The sequence below is a fragment of the Lepidochelys olivacea genome (genome assembly GCF_965140295.1).
Source record: "Lepidochelys olivacea isolate rLepOli2 genome assembly, chromosome: 21".
Taxonomy (NCBI): domain Eukaryota; kingdom Metazoa; phylum Chordata; order Testudines; family Cheloniidae; genus Lepidochelys; species Lepidochelys olivacea.
In genome coordinates this window covers 2,470,579-2,491,470 of record NC_140431.1, presented here as the reverse complement: position 1 = coordinate 2,491,470, position 20,892 = coordinate 2,470,579, and the positions used below count along the sequence as shown (strand labels likewise).

Here is a 20,892-nt window from a genome sequence, read left to right as displayed (position 1 = left end):
TAGTTCTCACTGTGATTCCCCCAGAGTACTACCCATTTGGCCTACAGAGTGGCAGAGAGAACTTGTATCTTCATTTCCTCTACAGAGCAGTCTAAAATACATGTGTAACAAACCATAAGGTCAGAAATTAGGATTGTTTTAATATTTAGGTAAGGTATAACTTAATAAACAATAGTATTTTTCTACAATATTTACATTATGTAAATACATGTTAACATCTAGCAAAAAATCCTGAAGCTTGCTCAAATCATGTGATGGTTATTCAGCAAGATGAGGAGGATTGCATTAAACTAGCACATGGTAGGATGTACAAGTTCTACATCTGATTCAATAAACTCTTGAAATCTCTGGAGTTATATGGCATAATAATTTTTTATTTATATTGCAACAAGGAGCACGCACCAGAGGATGTTTATGTGCCTTCTGTTAAAATATCACTGCAGTCCTCTAAGGGGTAACAAAAATGATGCACCCAGGCAGACTAAGTAAAAAAATTAAAAGCTGCCCCTTTGTACGGAAAGAATACACAAACACACCTGTATACATTGCAGCCACTAAAAAAGCCTTCCTTCCCTGTCACTCTGACCATATCATGCCCTTTTTTGTTTCTTTGTATTGGCTCCCTGTTTCTCACCCTATCAGATTCAAGCTCCTTGCCCTAAGAACATAAGAACGTCCATACTGGGTCAGGCCAAAGGTCCATCTAGCCCAGTATCCTGTCTTCTGACAGTGGCCAATGCCAGGTGCCCCAGAGGGAATGAACAGAACAGGTAATGATCAAGTGACCCATCCCCTGTCACCCGTTCCCAGCTTCTGGCAAACAGAGGCTAGTGACACCATCCCTGCCCATCCTGACTAATAGCCATTGATGGACGTATCCTCCAGTTTATCTAGTTCTTTTTTGAACCCTGTTATAGTCTTGGCCTTCACAACATCCTCTGGCAAGGAGTTCCACAGGTTGACTCTGCATTGTGTGAAAAAATACTTGCTTTTGTTTGCTTTAAACCTGCTGCCTATTAATTTCATTTGGTGACCCCTAGTTCTTGTGTTTATGAGTAAGACTAAATAAAACTTCCTTATTTACTTTCTCCACACCAGTCATTATTTTATAAACCTGTATCATATCTTCCCCCCCTTAGTCGTCTCTTTTCCAAGCTGAAAAGTCCAAGTCTTATTAATCTCTCCTTATATGGCAGCCATTCCATACCCCTAATCATTTTTGTTGCCCTTTTCTGAATCTTTTCCAATTCCAAAATATCTTTTTGAGGTCTCTTTCTCGAGTGGTAACCGCTAATTTAGACTCCATCATTTTACATGTATAGTTGGGATTATGTTTTTCAATGTGCATTACTGTGCATTTATCAACATTGAATTTCATTTGCCATTTTGTTGCCCAGTCACCCAGTTTTGTGAGATCATTTTGTAGCTCTTCACATTCTGCTTGAGACTTAACTATCTTAAGTAGTTTTGTATCACCTGCAAATTTTGCCTCCTCATTGTTTATCCCTTTTTCCAGATCAGTTATTAATATGTTGAATAGAACTGGTCCCAGTACAAACCCCTGGGGGACACCACTGTTTACCTCTCTCCATTCTGAAAACTGATAATTTATTCCTACCCTTGTTTTCCTGTCTTTTAACCAGTTACCAATCCATGAGAAGACCTTTCCTCTTATCCCATGACAGCTTTGCTTTGCTTAGCTTAAGAGCCTTTGGTGAGGGACCTTGTCAAAGGCTTTCTGAAAATCTGAGTACGCTATATCCATTGGATCCCCCTTGTCCACATGCTTGTTGACCCCTCAAAGAATTTTAGTAGATTGGTGAGGCATGATTTCCCTTTACAAAAAACATGTTGACTCGTCCCCAACAAATTATGTTAATCTGTGTGTCTAACTGAAGTCAGGCTTACCTGCCTGTAATTGCTGGGATCGCCTCTGGAGCCCTTTTTAAAAATTGGTGTCACATTAGCTATCCTCCAATCATTTGATACAGAAGCTGATTTAAATGATAGGTTACAAACCATAGTTAGTAGTTCTGCAATTTCACTTTTCAGTTCCTTCAGAACTCTTGGGTGAATAGCATATGGTCCTGGTGACTTATTACTGTTTATCAATTTGTTCCAAAAATCTAATGACACCTCAATCTAGGACAGTCCCTCAGATTTGTCACCTAAAAAGAATGGCTCAGGTTTGGGAATCTCCCTCACATCCTCAGCTGTGAAGACCGATGCAAAGAATTCATTTAGTTTCTCCTCAATGGCCTTATCTTGAAGTTCCTACTTACCTTTGTCCCTCTGCGCATCTCCCAAATGTGCTTTTGCACGTTCTTCCATCTTGCTCTCTACATGTGGGGAGTCTCACCGAACTAGTTCAAGAGGCTACCACCTTCCTTTTCTAAGGATCACTTTCTGCTAGAACTCTTGCAAGAAAACAGCCAGGACTAAATTGAATGCTGATTAGGATGAGATGATCCTATTTTAAATATATTCAAATGAGTCAGAACAGTCAATTTATGCATGCCAGTTAGGTGAGCTAGTGTGACTTTATTACTATCACTCTTGCCTTTGCTTTCGCCATCTGCCTCTTCCCTCCATATTATTCCTTAATCTCGCTTGTTGCATCTTGTTCCAAATTAGACTGTAATCTCTTGGTGGCAGGGACTCTGTCTTCCTATGTCTCACTATGGGACCCCGATCCTGACTTAATACAAATAATACAGCGATTTGAAGTTGACTCCAATCGGAACATATCAGTTAGAAAGGGCTAAACTAACAAATTATTTTTATCAATAGTATTCACTGAGGGCTTCAGTAAGACACTCACCCCCTTTCCCACTTGTGGCTGCACGCATCCCAGTTTCCAAGCTGTCCCCCTCCTATTCACTCTACAAACCGCTTCTCAAAAGTCCTTCTCAAAGTTAACCAATCCATCTCACCTTCATATCTTAATTTCATTTCCAGGACGCTCTGCTCCCTCTTCCACCTGATTATATTTAAAGCACACAACAAGGTTGCAGCTATTCTGGGGATGAGAAATGTTTAGAATCACTTGACACAATTTAAACATTAAGGGCCCATTTCTGTGGTCCTTACTTGTGCAAGACTGTCATGTAGAAAGGACTGCATGAGTGGGCCCCAAATTATCCTTCTCAGATCCAACAAATCATATGAGTGAAAGGAATCCATTAAAATAAACTAGATCAATCATTCTTGACATTTATAGAGTGCTTTGTTCCCTTTCTCTTTTTTGAGAACAGAATTCTCCATTCATTAAAACTGAAGTTTTGGTTGCTTTTAGATCAGAAAACAGGAAGCCGCTTTCAGGCTTGTTCTTGCTTGAGGCTGAAGCTCTTTCATAGCAGAGTAGAACCTGGCTAATTAGCATTAATGACTGGGAGACTCTGAATTACTGAATTTTGCAAGTGAACAAACAGATGAACAAACAATAAACAATAAAGTGAGGATAATGCATTCCAAAACAAACTGTTCAGTTGTCAATTGAGTTATAGTTCCTAGTTTTCTGTTCAGTACCATAAGGCCTCGCTACAGCAGCTACTAAATCTTTGAGAGAAGGGGCAAGACAACTGATATTGTTTCTTTTTTATGCCGATTATAAAGTGCTTGGATTTAGCAGGCTTCTGCTGTACTCTGTCCTCTTTAATTACAATATTTGATGCAGCTTTTTCTGTATATATTTAGGAAACTTTCACTTTCACTAATGTTTCAGTTAAGAAGTTGACCCTGCTCCCCAGTAAATCATGATAAAATGTGCTGCCCCCCACCTGTCCAGTAACTGGGCGACTTCTGCGCAACAAATACGATTAGGTGACTATTTTCTCCCCTCTGTGTTATTACTTGAATATATTTTTTGTGTGATAGTCTCAACTTCACATTCTGTTTTCATTAATATAGAGATGGCCAAAGTGAAGCTTGTGAGCCCAGTTCAGCCCATGAGGGCCCTCATCTTCAGTTTAGGGAGTCCAAGCCTACTGTGATCCATCTTGATCAATTGGAAGGCCAGGATCATGCTGGGATTTGTAGTCTCTAGGCTACACTTCAGTTTTACACACAAGAGAAGCTGTAGTCTGTTCCGTTTCATGTACATTTGGAGCATCCCTTAGGTTTCTTGCAAACTGCAACATAACCTTTATGTGAGCAAAGTCTGAGCTACCTTAACTTGCTGGCTTTTTCATTTAATATCGATAATGCTATTATGTTGGTTCAATATTTACTGACTAGCCAAATACATCAATAGGTAAAAGCCTTGTTATTTTGGATCTGGCTTAAAATATCTACTAGTAACCACATTTTGGTCCAAATCATGTTCAGTATTTAGATACAGAGTTGCTGTGGGACTAATGATAGGGAGTTGATTCTTTATGGTATTTCTTCCTGGAAGCGTAGTGCAAAGTCAGTAATCCCCACCCCGATTACTGTGACCTCAGCTTATCTTTATTTTCTAACATCTGTCTCTGGGGAAAGAAGTAATAAGGAAGTTCAAGAATGCAGGGGAAGCTATTTAAAGAATATGCCATTCTCCATATCTAAAGGAGGAACTTCAGGACAGATTAAACTGCTGGGGAATTGTAGGTCCAGATTAATACAATGAAATTAAAACAGTTTAAAAAACTTATTCCTGTTTTCCCTAATGTGAAAATAACTAAAATCTAACTGCTATATATACATTCCCCTTTTTCTGTTCAAACAATAAAGGTTGTGTTGGAAATTCCCACTAATATATACCTTGTGGTTCAGTAAAGGAAGTTGAGGAGGGTTGAGAGGCCATGATGCAATGTTCTGTCTCAGCCAGATCTTCAGTAAAAAGAACATTAAGAAAGAAACCCGAAGGATATTGTGTGGGAAACATTCGGCCCTGAGTAGCCTGGAAATCCCCAGATAAAACAATAGAGTTTTCCTAGCAGAGTGGAGCCATCAGTTTGCTTATCTCCACACTAAACATCTCATAACTGTTCCAAATATTGCTTCTGCTCCATAAAACCAGAATGATCCTTTTTCAGAATAGACTAGCAGTGGTCAGTTACCCTACTTCAAACTGGACAAAGCCAGCCAGTTACCGCAGCACCCAGTGTGCGTCAACATCTTCATTAACAGAATCTGAGATATTATTTTTGAGTAGCTGTTAGTCTTCCAGTTAGCTGAATTTTGTTGTGCTACTTCAAATATTTTCTCCTCTTCTGCCTAGGAATCTTGTATTTCCTCTAAGAATAGTTGAATAGCTTGGACAGCCGACTAAGTTATTTTTTGAGTTTGCATATTGATTTAACATAAATATGCAAACCCCAGTAACAACTTCCACACTGAAAGGAGATAGTCACTGGGAAGTAAGTACATTATATTCAGTTGTCCAGGTGAATGGCTGTGCCCTTAAACTAGAAGACCAGATGGATTCAGTGGCCTAAGCCACCAGATAACTCTCAGCTTTGTCAGTTAATGCACATAGCCTGCATCACAGTTTCATTTCAGAGGGACTCGGTTGAAAATTTTCAGTGCAAGATTTATCTGTTCAGCCACGTCTCCAGTGGTGTCACCTGTGCAACAGACTGCAAGTAGTAGTAGTTAGAATAATCTCTCTACAGACTTTCTATTTGCTAGTGCATCCTTCTGAAACAATTGACATGTTTTGTAAACTCATAAATGTATTGTATATTTCTTGAGAGTGGGTGGGTGTTGTATCTTTTGAGGTATGGTATATTTAGTTATGGTTTTTGTGTTGTCTAGATATATATGGTTAAATATTTATGCTCAGCTGACTTGTATTTATTTGTATGAGGATAGTTAGATTTGAGAGAACTGTTGAAATGTAGCTTAGTTTCATTTGGTTATTTCAGTTCAGGAAAATCATTAATGGCTCACAAAGTAACAAGGAGGAACTTCTTGTTCTTTCCCACACAGGAAATAAACCACCCTAGCTTGATTCAACAAAGTGTACAATATGATGCCTGAAAGCAGGAGAAAAATGTGGCTTTGTGGATAGTTTCAGGCCTCACAAAAATCATATATAAAGAACACACCATGTGTGTGTGTTTTGGTTTTTGATTTTGGTTGTTTCCACATAAGTGGACTGGGTGTTAAGTTACACTGACAGAGGAGGGAGGGACCCTTCTTAATGCCTTATGGAGCCAGATCAAAACTTTCTGGAAAGCTTTTCCCGGAGAGAAATGAGCTAGGAGTAAATTTTTTCAGAAGTGCTGATAATATTAGAAGTGCTAATACCATTTTGAAGCTGGAATATGTTTCTGTTGTGGTAGTGTGTAACCACTACAGGGTTGGATTCAATTTAAAAAGAGAAAACAGCTTGTCCATCAAAGCAACTGGGCCAGCTGGACTTACACTTTTTTTAATTTATTGAAAGGCTTTCCAGTCCTTGGATCATTTAAATGTTCCCACACAACTGTAGTTGGATTTGGTTTGCTCATGTTTTGTATTGCTTCAGAAACAATTGAGGATTTTTCCCCTTTATCTATTAAAAAAATCAATCCATTAGTTTTTTCCTGTGATTCATTTAAACCATTGGCAGCATATTTATCCAAAACAGCACTCCCTTTTCCTTCCTCTTCCTCACAGCAGTCTCTTAAGCTCTGATCATACATATTTGGATACAAAAAGTATATACACTTTTGAACGTTTATAAACAGAGTGGAGTATTTATTGTGTATATGTGGTGGGGGGGAGAAAGAGAGGGATGGTGGGGACAGGACATAATGCTATTGATTGCAGCTACAAGATAGAAAAGGAGTACTTGTGGCACCTTAGAGACTAACAAATTTATTTGAGCATAAGCTTTCGTGAGCTACAGCTCACTTATATTTGTTAGTCTTTAAGGTGCCACAAGTACTCCTTTTTCTTTGTGCGAATACAGACTAACATGGCTGCTACTCTGAAACTCATGGAAATGTTATCCATATTGAGTTTTGAAAGTCTCACTCCCTTTGTTTTTAACCAACCCTAACTTTTCTACCTAAAATATGTCCTGAAAATAGTTATTCTGTGCCACTTACTAGTCATGTCTTACTTCTCTTTAGTAAGTGAAAGGGCTGAAACAATAGATTGTTAGGGTGATGTTTCATTCTGTATTCTGTGTAGGTATCTTGTTTTTCCCTATCCTCCAGCAGCTGTATGTCATTTAACAGGATCAACAGAGTCATTGCTGTGTGGAATGAGTGTTAAGAACTCTATTAATTCTGAAAAGGCTACCGTATTTAATTTGGTATGGCTTACTTATGTGTTTATGTTCATAAAGATACCCAGATGTGTGCATGCTTATGTATAAAATTATAAAACACACTAATACACAGAAGGCAGTGTTAGGCCTCATCTCTCAAGTGGCAAAGCCATATGTTATGCATGCTCTCCCTGAGTCTAGAAAACTGTAACAATCTTATTTTTATGTAGTGACTTCTCTTTGTGGATCCCACAGTTCTTTGCAAACGATGTACAGAACAGTACCAGTGAAATTCAATCACTTCTGGGATGGTGGACAGCAACCAACAAGCTCTCAACACACTGCAGAATCCTCTGGGGAGGGAAAATTTTGGCCAAGTGCACCGGGGCAGACCCTTACTCTTAAAATCGCTCATATGACTTTTTAACTATTTGCAAAAAACGGGCAAGATTTTTTTGTTTAAAGGTATGCTTAACAGCCCTATACCCAGGAAAATGCATGATACTCTACTAACCTTGGCAGGATGAAGGGCTGAGTTATCCCTGAGTCAGGATTAATACCTGTGGTTCTAGGGAGTCTAGATCAGTGTATCTCAACCTTTTTGATACCACGGACCAGCTTGCTGCCTTCCTAACCTGTGTCAGGACGATCTCAGGGATGGCGCCAGTCCTTGAGAAACACTAGTCTAAATGTATCCAGTCTGAAACTGATACCCCTAAGGCATCTCCTCTGATTGGTATGTTTGCTACACTGAATGCCAGATTTGTGTTTTTAATCACTTACATCATAGCATTGTACCTTGAGATGGGAGCATTTGGGGTGAGATTTTCAAAAATGCTCAACATTGGCCTGTTTACTGTTGAAGTCAATGGTGAAACTCTCATGGGCTTCAGTCAGAGCAAAGTTAGGCCAAGGAGTGCTTTTGAAAAGCTCAGCTCTGGGTGTTCTTCCCTTACCACCATCACACACACCTTTTCTTTTATTCTGGAATTGAAACCATGTGCCTTTGATTCTAATTCTTAACAGAGGAGGAAGGTGTTTGTGTATATGTAACTTTTAATTTTTTTAATATTGTTCCTTGTGTGTTGTTTATTTTCTTCTGAACTTTTTTAGTAAATGTTCAAAGCAGTGGGAAGAGGCAACATTGTTTGACAGGTGCCCAACAAACACATTCTGTAGTGCAATGGTTGGTTCGAAATTTTACTTTTTATAGGATACCAAGTGTGCTGGGTTTTTTAATTCTTGTCTGTCATTGAAAGAAATGAGTGTTGGATGATTAGCTGTTTGTGATGCTTTGTTTCGTTTAGTCTGTACCTGGGTGAAAGAATTTCACTTGTTTGCTCACCAGCTATATAGATTTATAGGTTATTGTTGGAGTGAAATTCTGTAATGCCTAGTGTGAATGTCATTATGATATTACAGCCAGGAGGATGCACAAAATTGCTCTTCCAGTGAAACATCACTAAATTATTAAATCTCTCTGTCAGGGAGACTGAGTATTTACTGTCTTTCCTTTTAAGAGGTTACGGGACACCAGAGACTTGGGGCTTGCTGGCTCTACTTATCTACACACCAATTACTGAGTTTCTGTAGTGTGCTGTATGTATTGTGTAGTGGCTCTGATACTTTTTAGTGGTGTTTAGCTAATGTGCTCATTCCAGTACAGTGCAGACAGCAGCTGTGAAAGGTATTTGTGGTTTGTGTATAGGAGGTTGGGAGTTTAACAGAGGATGAGTTCAGAGCACTGAGCCAAGTGGCTAGTTAGTCCCACTGAACAAGCTCTTCTAAATCTTTGTTGTGGTAGAGGAAATGCTTGTGAGGACATTTACTGAATTAAAAGCCTTCTTTTAGATTTAAGAACCTTTGAAAAATCTAATTAAGCGAGACATTGAGTTACTTGTAATGACCTTGTAAGCGCCTTCAAGAGACACTGGAAGACCTATTGGATCTTTGTTGTTATCGGAGCTTAAAATCAGACGCTTTTAAGTTATAAATAGTAACATAATGATGCTTACTGACTCCTTTTACTGGGTAATTTTTGTGTATAAAGAAGTTGTCATCTTTGAGATTAATGTTCCTACACACTTCAGCCCTCAGATGGATAAATCTTCAATATGTCAATTGTCCAAATGCTGTCTGTAATATGCAACCTTTTCAAGCTGGTGCTTGAACTTTAGTAGTTAAGCAAATGCATGGCCACCAGAGTTTGTTACAAAGTTGAAAAAAATATTTCCTTCCTTTGTCCTCGGATGCAGAAACTGTTCATAAAAGGCCTCCTTGTTTACATTTTCTCCACTGAGCTCTGTGTTTCTTGGAATAGTGATTCTTTCGGTATCTCTGACCCAGAGTGAGCAAATGGTGTTGATTATGAGTCAAAACATGACATAATTGGTGAAGTGGAATTTCCTCTATGTAGAGAGCTTTTGTGTTCTCTGAATCTGTGCTTGGATATACTTCACTTTTTTCCCATATATATAACACACATTGTAGGGACAGAAAAGCATGCACATTTGTTGAAACTCAGGCTATGAAACCTTTCCTTTTTGCATCCTTTCCCCATGGAGCAGGGGAAGGGTTCGGAGTATCAGTATAGTACATGAATGTTAGAAAAGGGCACATCTTTCCCATTCTGGAAGTGATAAAGCAATAGTTTCTTTTCAGCACCTCTGATACCTTGCATCTGAGGATTTTTGAGACTTTATGAATGCTAGTGAAACCTCCACCCCTCTTTGTCAGGGTAGGTTTCAAAGTCTGCAGTTGTCCCACTTTTTATTCTTTGTCACTGGTGGAACACACTCTCACTTGGATAAACTTAGGAGACAAACCTTATTTTGTATATGAGGGGAAGCTAAGACACAGTGAGGTGAAGAGACTTGTTCAAAGTTACACAGCACTTCAGTGGCAGAGCCAGGAATGGAACCTAAGAGTTCAGATTCCTGATCTCCTGTTCCACCCACATGGTTCAGTGAATTTAACAAAACAAGCAGCTTTGACTTCAATCTGGTTTCAGTTAACATGAGTAAACTTTGGGGGTCATTTTGGGGAGAGGAGGTCCTTGGTACTTCAGTTGAAAAGAATCCTTTTATTGATCATCTTCTTGTTTCTTTGGCATTTTAATTAAGTACAGTCAAAAGACATGGGCATTGGGAGCTGGATTCCTTTTCTTGCATGTAGCTTCCTGTTGGGGAAAGCAAAAATGGAAATCAATAGTTTCAACTGAAATGATTCTAGCAGGAAGGAAAACAGAGATGGAAATTTCATGCTTTTGGGTCTGCACTTTGGCTCACTTACATACGGTTTGCAGTGTGACAGAGTTTTGTGCTTAATTTGTACTTTCAGACCCTATCCCCATGCCGCCTCCCCTCTCCCCCCACCCCTGGTACCACGTTGCCATGTATCTTGTGAAACTAGCTTTTCTTCCTATATCTTGTGGTAGAGGTCAGTCTTGATCTTTTAAAATGATTTGCTAGGCATGGTAATTGGTAAAATAAACGTCTTCATAAATCTACACTTCATGTAAGCCACGCAGCACTCAAAAAGAAAACAAACAAAAAAAACCCCCTAAAAGACTCCTCACCCCATTCCTGCTCTGTATTAACTTCAAACTATACCATGATGGATGGCATATACTGGTCCTCACCACACTTAGTGACGAGCAGGTGGTCCCCTTTATGTAAAATTCCTGTTAAAGAACTGATGGCTCCTCATTCAGGGCTTGTCTTCATTAGCCATGTTGAAGCGCTGCTGTGGCACCTGCCTGGCGCCAGCGCGGGGAGAGGGCTCTCCCACAAGGGCAGTGGCTCCAGCGCTGGGGCACTGTCTACGCTGCGCTTTGCAGCGCTCGGAGGGGTGGCTTTTCGCACCCCTGAGCGAGAAAGTTGCAGTGCTGTAAAGTGCCAGTGTAGACAAGGCATCAGTTAGAAGAGGATGTGCTGGATGCTGTCTAGCCCTGGGACACTGGCGTCTCTTCTATACTGTAGGTGTAAATCCAACCCAGGTTCTAGAACGGGTTGAAACTTTCAGATAAATTTTTGTGTTTTGACGGTGGGGGGGAACCTAAATTTTTCAACAAAATATTGTGCTGTGCTTGGGGTTGGTTTAAAAAAAAAAATCAAAAAATTCTGATGCAATTTCAAGCAACAATTAAAAATAATAAAAAAAAACCCTCATGACATTTGACTGTTTTGGGGGAGCATTTTTTGACCCAGGTCTACCAGCTGCATAAGGATGTAAAGTTGTTTAAGCATTGACCGTGTGCGCTGTGGCCATTTGATAGCTTTTCATGGGTTGTGAAATAAGTTATTTCGACTATGTCCAGGTCTCAAAGGACTAGTCATTCGCCACAAAAACCATGACCTGTATGGGCCCCCTTGTTATCAGCATCAGCAGAGATGGCAAGGACTAAATGGGCCATGGAGGCTGCACTAATCGCCCATTTAGATGTCGGTGTGCGGTCATTGTGAAGAAGCTTGCTGTATTGCTTGCCCCAGCTTCTAGTCTATCTGTCCTATGGATTAGTAGAGCTCTTTAGTCTCTGTTAACCCAGCACCTTTCATCAGGAAAAAACGTGCAATGCTAGATACTTTTATCCCTCCAGCGGATAACTAGGTCTGTATCACATCTTGCTGCCACGCAGCAGGGACATCTGCGTCTCAGAGATAAAATACGATGGGATATTTGTTCTATCTGGAAACTGACAAATCATTTCTGTATGATTCTTCAGTTACCACCTTTTAATAAATTGAAATACATATTTATATATTTCAGGCCCAGCACAGAAACACTTTCATTGAAGAACGCTATGGAAAATACAACATCAGTGACCCGTTAATGGCTCTGCAGAGAGATTTTGAGATGCTGAAGGTGGGAAATCATGGCGAAAAGCAACCAGTTTGCTCCAATCCTTTGTCTATCCTTAAAGTAGTGATGAAACATTGCAAAAATATGCAGGAAAGAATGCTCTCTCAACTAGCTGCTGCAGAAAGCAGGCACAGAAAGGTAGGTTTTAATTTCTATAGAACTCACTATAAATAATGTACTTTTAGGAATATGTTGTTGGCTTTAGTGTGGTAAAGAGTGAAAGTTAAATGTAAAAGGAGTTCCTGTAGTTGCTAAACAGTCCTACTTTGTAGCTTTAAAAAGATTTAATTGGTCAATATTGTACAGTTAGTAAAGATTGTGTATTGTAAATACGAAGGTACATGTGCTGCTGTTCTATTAATGGGAGATCTGTGGAAAATGTAGGGAGGAAATAGCTTACTCAGATTGGGGAAGTATAGTACGAACTAAACTTAGGGGGAAAAAAGTCCTTTCATTTACATGTCATCACACAGAAAGCTTTGCCAATTCACAGCAGCACTGAGCTCTCAGAGCAAAAACAGAATTGAATTATGCCTGTGGGTTAACTGAATGAATGGTCTATATTTGATTATTTAAAAGAGAAATATAATTGGTTGGTATGCAGCTTCTCCTTATAGACTTTATCACATGTACACATTTTTTCCTCCAAAAATATTGTTTAACAAGGGCTATTTTTCATGCCTGTTAGGTATTTTTAATATTGCTTTAACCGTCTCCCAAATTGGCATGAATGCATAGTAAAGGCACACTTAGTAAAAGCTCTGGCCACACTCTCTTTGGAGGCCCCACCTCTCCAGAGCTGTGCTTATCTGGCTTACAGTGGAAAGCTGCACCTAAGTATGAAGACAAACAAGAACTTCCACTGACCTGGACTCATTGGAATCTCACAACTCTTTAATTTATTTGCTCTTCAGTGTACTTAGTTTGCAGAGTTCAGGTTTTTGAAGGGTGTCAACCAGTTTTGTTTTGTTTTTTTTTGTTCCTCTCCAAACAGAGTCAAACCAATATTTGCTACCAGTGTAGACACTGCAACCAGTAAAGTAAGGGAAGCAGCAACAAATTAGTAGATATGAATTTCGTCATCTGGTGGCTTGTCTGAACTAAAAGCCATTATCCAAAAATGACTCCTTCTCAGCAAAGTCACTTCTTGCTGTGGCCTGATTCTGTAAATCTTGCTTATAGCACTCATGTAAATAGGTCTATTCCCTTTAGAAGTAAGAGAGCGAGAGAAAAAATGGGCCCATTGTGTCTAGTTAATGATGTTGGCCAGTAAGATTCAAAATAAGCTTTTACTCCTGTATTGGCTATGAGACAGCGAGCTGGATTCTATTCTGCCTTTTACATTAATGCCACCACTGTCTAAAGCAGTTCTGATTGCAGCATATTTACTACATCAATGTGAGAGGCAGAAAGCAACTTAACTTTTAGATCTGAGGCAGTGTGTGTAGAGAAGACATTTGGAAGTTATCTTTGCTCAATTTACTAAGTAATTTGACATGTAAGTCATTGAAAGAATAAATACGAAACATTACTTCACTTTTTCAGCTGTGTATTTGGCTATAATCACTTTTTAAATGCAAATTAGCCCTCCCCATAAGGTGCACTGATATGTTTGTGCAAGATATCTAGAAAATGACTTTGTCAGAAGGATTGAGTAGATGCTGAGTTCTTGGTGAATTTGTTTGGGAGAACTGGAATTTTGGTCATGACATACTGCAGAGTTGCAGTATCTGACTGGAAAGTTTGTATGTTGACTCTTCTGAGTTAATGGAATCTGTTATTTTAATTCAGGGTAGAATTTGAAGGAGCTTCTTGACTGGGCCTTATAGCAGGCAGTTTTGTTTCAAGTGTTAGAACAAATTAGAGTTATTTTAAAATACATTTGTTTTGTCAAATCAGGCTTAAATATTTGTGCTGCAAGCTTCAAATCTCTCCCAGGACACAGCAAAGGTATTCCTGAGGGCACTTTGTGCCGTAAAAATTCTGCACACAATATTTTAAAACTCTGCAAATTTTATTTGTAAAATTAATATGGAGGCTCCAGCATGGCATTGGGGAAGCACAGGCTCCTGGCTGCAGGGAGGTTGGGAAGATCACTTTTCAGCTCCTCTCCTGGAGGACAGACTCAGCAGTGGGGCTGCACACAACCCTGACACAGTGCAAGGACCAATCCTGCCCCTCCATGCCAGGTGCACCAGGTTTGGGCAGGATATAAGTGTGCAGGACATCTGGATGCACTGGGGCTTGTTAGGGGGCTCTGGGTGCAGGTGGATAGAGCTCAGCAGGGGGGTCTTGGGCTCATTGAGGGGGTTCTGAGTGTGAGCGTCTGGCTGCATGGGCATTGGGTGGATGGTGGAGCAGCTCCCTATACAGGGATCCCTCCCCCCCCCTGCAGCTGAGGAGCAATGGGTGCAGGAGATTGCAGAGCTTTCTGCAGTGGGGGGAAGAACTCTGGGGGTGGGTCTGATGAAGTCCTGTCCTCCCCAGCCCAAGCTGCTGAGCCTGGCCCAGGGTAGGAGCCACCACCCAGGCTGCTGACTGCCCTGGGCACCTAAAACATACTGCTGGGTTGGGTCACATGACCACTCTTGTGGCTTCCCTTTGTTTCCCTGTCAGAAAATAATTTTTCTGCAGGGGATATAAATTCTGCACATGCACAGTGATGCAGAATTCCCCCAGGAGTAAAAGAGAACTGCATATCATAATGCAAATTTCCCTTGAACCAATATCTAAAAACATACTCATGAGGCTGTATATATGCTCCTGGTTTTTATCTTAATGACCTTGTTAGTAAATCCTCTCTCAGGCACCAGCTAAAACTGAAATTCTGTGAGGAAAATACATTTTTAAAGCTGCCCTACAAACTGGAGACAAACATACAAATTATTTATTGAAGGCTAAAATAAGGGCACATGGAGAGTGGGTTTCTGAGCATGTATGTAAATGCTTTTCCATAAAAAGATGACTGAAGTGTCTGTGTTTGGAAGGTGATACTGGATCTTGAGGAAGAGAGGCAGCGGCATGCCCAGGACACTGCTGAAGGAGATGATGTCACCTACATGTTGGAGAAGGAGCGGGAGCGGCTGACTCAGCAGGTGTGTCTTGGGAGTTAATAATTGCCTTCCCCCCAGAAAGCTGAATGCTGTCAGAACATACAGATCTGCTTCATCACCCAGATTTAGTATAACATTTGTCTAATTGTACCTGAATTGTAAATAAATATTAAGGATCTGAGCCTCTACATTTCATGGCTTTTGTTAACCCGATATAAAATACCAGCTTTGTCCTGCCCAGTTTTCCATGTGTGAAATGAGTTACAATGTTCACAGGTTAAGAAAGCTTGTTTCAGCCTTAAAATGGAAAAAAACTCATGAAGCAGGCTGAACTTAAAGGCAAAACAATCCGAGTTGTACCCTGTGGCTTTCTGATACTTTGCAGTACTGGTGCTGAACTCCTGAACTAGTAGGGGAAGAATTGGTATACTTTTGTTCAGAGAGCCATAATAATGCAGATGCATGTTACTGCTTGATCTGTAACACAAGAACAATAAAAAGCTATAGTGTTAGACTTTAGACTTCCATAAACATTTCTAAATGGCATTGTAAAGCAGATTGGGGGGGGAGGGGATAGGGAGGTGGAACCAGTAAGAGAAACTTCTGTATGCTAGACCGTTGGTGTATATTACGCTCAAGGTAAACATCTGAAAATTTCCCATCAGTGACTATATAAAGTGGTACGTTAATGCTAATGTTACATACATGCCAAGAACAGATTTGAGTTGTTAGCCATACAAGAGTTGGTGACCTCACAGACACCTAAAGTGGAACAGGGAACCATGTGGCTTCGTGTGTGGTGGTAATGAGACTCTCTGTTGCTGAAAAATATAGGATCGTGAGCTCAGGTAGATGAGGAAAGCTTCTTATCTGCAGCTCTACCACATTAGTTTTTTGGGGTATTGAAAGTTGTCTCATTTGCATATGGGAGGCTGTTTAGTTTCTTCTGAGAACTCTGTCTTCTTTTCCAGCTGGACTTTGAAAGGACCCAAGTGAAAAAATTTGAAAAAGAGCAGAAGAAGCTGTCAAGCCAGTTGGAGGAAGAGAGGGCACGCCACAAGCAGCTGTCCTCCATGCTTGTGCTGGAGTGCAAGAAAGCCACAGCCAAGGTAGTGGAAGAGGGACAGAAGGCAGGGGAGCTGAGCTTGAAACTGGAGAAAGAGAGGAGCAAAGTGGGCAAGCTAGAGGAAGAGCTGGCCTCCAAGAAGAAGCGGGGGTTGCAGATGGAGGCACAGGTGGAAAAGCAGCTCTCTGAGTTCGACATCGAAAGAGAACAGCTGAGAGCCAAGCTGAATCGAGAAGAGAACCGGACAAAGGCACTCAAGGAAGAGTTGGAGAGCCTGAAGAAAGCCCTGAAAGAACTGGAGGTTCCTTGCCAGGGCACCAGCCATGCTGAGCACTCAGAGCAAAACCCCTCAGCAATGTCCAGAGCTGTAGCAACAGAGAGCCCACTGGTGAGGTCTGTGTCTTGCCAGACAGAAAGCTCCCAGGCAGACAGAATCAATCTGGGCAGTGCGGGCATAACTGCACACATGGCCTTGCCCAGCCCTGCCACACCTGCCCATCCCTATGCTAAAGCAAATGGGCACTGTGACACAGACATGCAAACAAGTGGTGAGCTAGAGCAGACAGACATAGCAGAGAACCAGGCACCACTGAGAGAGAAGCCTGTTGGGCCAGTCCCAGAAAGTGCAGTTGAGAATGGAAGTTCCCCTGTAAGAACAGAATCTCCTGTGTATATGATCCCACAGCTTCCTTCTGGTGGGACATCTCTCTCTCCCAGCAGTACAGCTGCCTCATCTCTGACATCTTCTCCATGCTCGTCCCCAGTTCTGACTAAACGTTCGGTAGGAGCTTCAGGAAACAGCCCTGGTTACCAGTCGTCCTATCAGGTGGGGATCAACCAACGTTTCCATGCTGCCAGGCACAAATTTCAGTCCCAAGCTGATCAGGACCATCAGTCGAGTGGCCTGCAGAGCCCACCATCGAGGGATTTGTCCCCTACCCTTGCAGACAACTCCGCTGCCAAACAGCTAGCCCGCAACACAGTCACTCAGGTGCTTTCCAGATTCACCAGTCAGCAAGGACCTATGAAGCCAGTCTCTACGAATAGTTCGCCCTTTGGCACAGACTATCGGAATCTGGCAAACACGGGGAGTCCAAAAAGCGAGTCCAGCCCGGGCAAAGTTTCTAGCCCGCTGAGCCCATTGTCTCCTGGAATTAAATCCCCAACAATCCCTCGAGCAGAAAGGGGGAACCCTCCACCTATTCCTCCAAAGAAACCTGGCCTGGCTCAGTCCCCAGCAACTCCTACCCCACTAACCAAAACCCCTTCCCAGGCATCCTCGGTTGGTGCTACCATGGACTTGGCAAGTAGCTGCTCTAACAATGCTGTAGTAGCAAATGGTAAAGACATTGAGATACTGTTGCCAACTAAGAGCTAGTCGTTAGAAAACGTGAACGTAGCATTCCATGGCTTAGCTTCCTGGAGCTGAGACACTGTTTTATCCACTCCATGTTATTTATTTGGGTAGTAGCAGAATGTGTCTGTAGAATACATCTAGCATACTTTCTTTTTAAAAAATAGGTAGGAAATAATTTGTTGATGTATAAACCTGAACTATAGAGCTAAGGTAGCCTCTTAAAGGTGTCTCATGCCAGCCGTCAAATGAAACGGGGAGGGAAGAAAAGTGTGCTGGGAGCAAACTATAATGGGGCTGAAGCATTCATTTTAAATTGTGCAGAAATCACTTGTGCAAATTTTTATTCCAGATGAACACTGTATAAAAAGTGCCTGAACTAAGCCTAAGATATGAATGTGGTTTTCTGTACAAAACAAAAAAGGGACCATCTAACAGCAGAAATAACAGCTCTTCTGTGAATCATGGATGTTTAAATCACGTTTTTAATCCTTCCCCATTGTTGTTAAATCAAGTTTGTAAATAACATGCTACAGAATGAACATCTTTCAAAAGGTGACCACAGAGTGACCCCAGTTTTGCCCTGTCATGTTAGGATGCATCTCCTGTTGACAGTAGAGGAGATGCACGAGTGCATTAGGGTAGATTTTGGTCCTACTGTTTAGCTCTGTGCAGCCCAATCCCCTTTCTTTTCCACTGGAGTTGTCCAAAAACAGTGGCAGCATTAAACAGTCAGGGTGCTAGTTTCTTGCAGTTCATTAATTTCCCACATAGTCTCACTGTAGGTTAAATTGCTAAAGATTCATTCCTGGTGCTTCACCTTTGATTTTAAACTTCAAGCAATCTACTGGTATGTCAGGTTTCAGAGTAGCAGCTGTGTTAGTCTGTATTTGCAAAAAGAAAAGGAGGACTTGTGGCACCTTAGAGACTAACCAATTTATTTGAACATAAGCTTTCGTGAGCTACAGCTCACTTCATCGGATGGTATGTGTAGAACTTGTGAGATAAGGATAAGGATCTTGCTATTACTTGAAAAGAGAAATTGCTAGTCATTCTATACAGTAAGATAGGATCTTTACTAATAATCAAAAGCAATAACTTAAATTGCTCACTTTGTAACAATACTGTATGTCAGACTGACAAATTTTACTGATCAGTTTGCTAAAGGATCCTGCTAGCCTCATTGGCTGCAGCTATGGAACCAAATTAACTTTTATATAGATATGCATATATGTATAGATAGATGCACCGATGTACATGTTACACACAATGCATATATAAATCTTAGTGTGGTTATGTTATTGAAGTTCTCCATAATTCATAAAGAAAAGGTAGAAATACACTTTTAAGATTATAGAACAAGAGAGCAGGAGGTTTTTTAAATTAGAAAGTCTGCCTAACTTTTGGAGGAAGACGTTAAGTTCAATTTGCAACAAACATGCAATAAGTTTTGCCTGTGCTGTGAAGTGAATGGCAAACTTATGCTACTCACCTTCAAATAGGACAGCATAATCTAGTGTGTGAAGATACTACAGTAATGGACACTAAATGTAACAAGATAGATACAACAGAGATCAGGGTTAGTCTGGAGACTGGAATCTAACCCAAATGAGTGTGTATCCCAAATGCCAAGTGGCACAGATTGTAAGACTGATCTGAAACTTAAAGATCAGTTTTGCTGCTTGATGTCAGGCCATTTTTAACCATTCTGCCTATAGCAACATGGGGCCCACATCTGGAGAAGAGTTTCCCACAGTTGGGTGCTTGCTCCTCTGTTTTAGTTATTCAGCACATAACTGAACAAAGCACTTGATACTTTATTGTAAAGATTCCTGCAGTGGTTGGAAAGATGCATTCTTATATATGCTAATAGGTCTCTTCCAGCTCAGAGTCTTAATTTATAGGACAGAATTCTTGAACTGTTTTAATAGATGGTGTCCTAGCCAACCCCTTTCTCCCCCACCCTCCCAACAGCAGCCATACTGGGTCAGACCAAAGGCCCATCTAGCCCTGTGTTCTGACAGGTGCTCCAGAGGGAATGAACAGAACAGGTAATCACCAAGTGATCCATTCCCAGCTTCTGGCAAACAGGAGGCTAGGAACACCATGCCTGTCCATCCTGGCTAATAGCCCTTGAGGGACCTATTTTCCATGAACTTATCTAGCTCTTTTTTGAACCCTGTTATAGTCTTGGCCTTCACAGCATCCTCTGGCAAGGAGTTCCACAGGTTGATAGTGTGTTGTGGTAAAAAAAACACAAACAAACTTGTTTTAAACCTGCTGCCTATTAGTGACCCCTAATTCTTGTATTATGAGAAGGAGTCAATACCACTTTACTCCTCACCAGTCATGATTTTATCTAGAGCTCTATCATATCCCCCCACTTAGTCATCTCTTTTCCAAGCTGAAAAATGACCCATATGATAGTCTTTGGTATAACGCAGTGGAGATGGTTAGATATATTTTTACAGACTTCTAAATAATAAAGTTTACACTTTAAGAAAAATAGTAGTACCCTATAGCAAAATAGGTAGAGACTCTTAGGAAAGCACATTTAAAATTTGATCTTTCCCCAGCAAATTTTTCTCCTGATAAGAGTAACAGCTGAAAACTGAGGAGTGACTGGATTTTAGCTAGAGTATCATTCCAGCAACTGCTCTGACCTGTTTTCTTGCTTTTACCCTAATCTTAAGTGGCAATACCATTTCTTTATGATATGACTCTAGAGCGAGATATACACTATAGTGAAGTTTATTTCTTAGGAAATGCACTGAATACTGTATTTCTTCTGCAATGTAATATGGGGAGGGGGAATGCAAGAGAAAAGTGTATTTTTGCTAGTAGCCTTTCTTCAACAAAGCACAACTATTAAAATGGTTTCAGCTAATCAAGAAATTTAGGGTTAGTATTTAAATTTTTGATGTAGATTCTGTGTGGAAGCAACTAAAACTTCTATGATTCATGTCTGAGTTATAAGCAGACATTGCTGCAGAGCTGTGTCACTGGCTGAGGGGGTTATAATGATGAAGTGCAAAATGTATACACTAGTATTCATTAACATTTGTAAATTTGTAAAGCCAAATGTACCAAGCGGAAGTCTTTAATCATTTTTATAGCTGACAGCATTAAACGTGTTAAACGTTCATACTATCAATAAAGTATTTTATTTTTAAGATCTGACTATTGTGCAAGGACATTTTAAAAATTTGTTCTGAGCTCTCATGGCCTATGTATCTGTAAATGCCACCTGGGGATAATCAAGCTGTCTCTTACCAATGCCTGTTTTTGTTTTGTTTTTTTAACCACATTACACAGTAACAAAAGGAAGGTGCCCTGGAGCCTCCTGCTTGTGCAGCAGGGACACTTGGAAGAGTATGGC

The 20,892-nt window shown here is 40.7% G+C and overlaps 1 protein-coding gene across 2 annotated transcripts in view; it reads left to right on the top strand.

Moving 5' to 3' along the window:
* Nucleotides 1–20,686, top strand: part of CTTNBP2NL (CTTNBP2 N-terminal like) — a 37,324-nt gene extending 16,638 nt beyond the window's left edge. For both annotated transcript variants that reach the window (XM_084610984.1, XM_084610983.1), the window contains exons 3-5: nucleotides 11,948–12,178; nucleotides 15,028–15,135; nucleotides 16,065–20,686. In XM_084610984.1, coding sequence (XP_084467110.1) covers nucleotides 11,948–12,178; nucleotides 15,028–15,135; nucleotides 16,065–17,537 — 1,812 coding nt within the window. In that variant the 3' untranslated portion in view covers nucleotides 17,538–20,686. The remainder of the gene's footprint in view (nucleotides 1–11,947; nucleotides 12,179–15,027; nucleotides 15,136–16,064) is intronic.
* The last annotated feature ends 206 nt before the right edge of the window (nucleotides 20,687–20,892 follow it).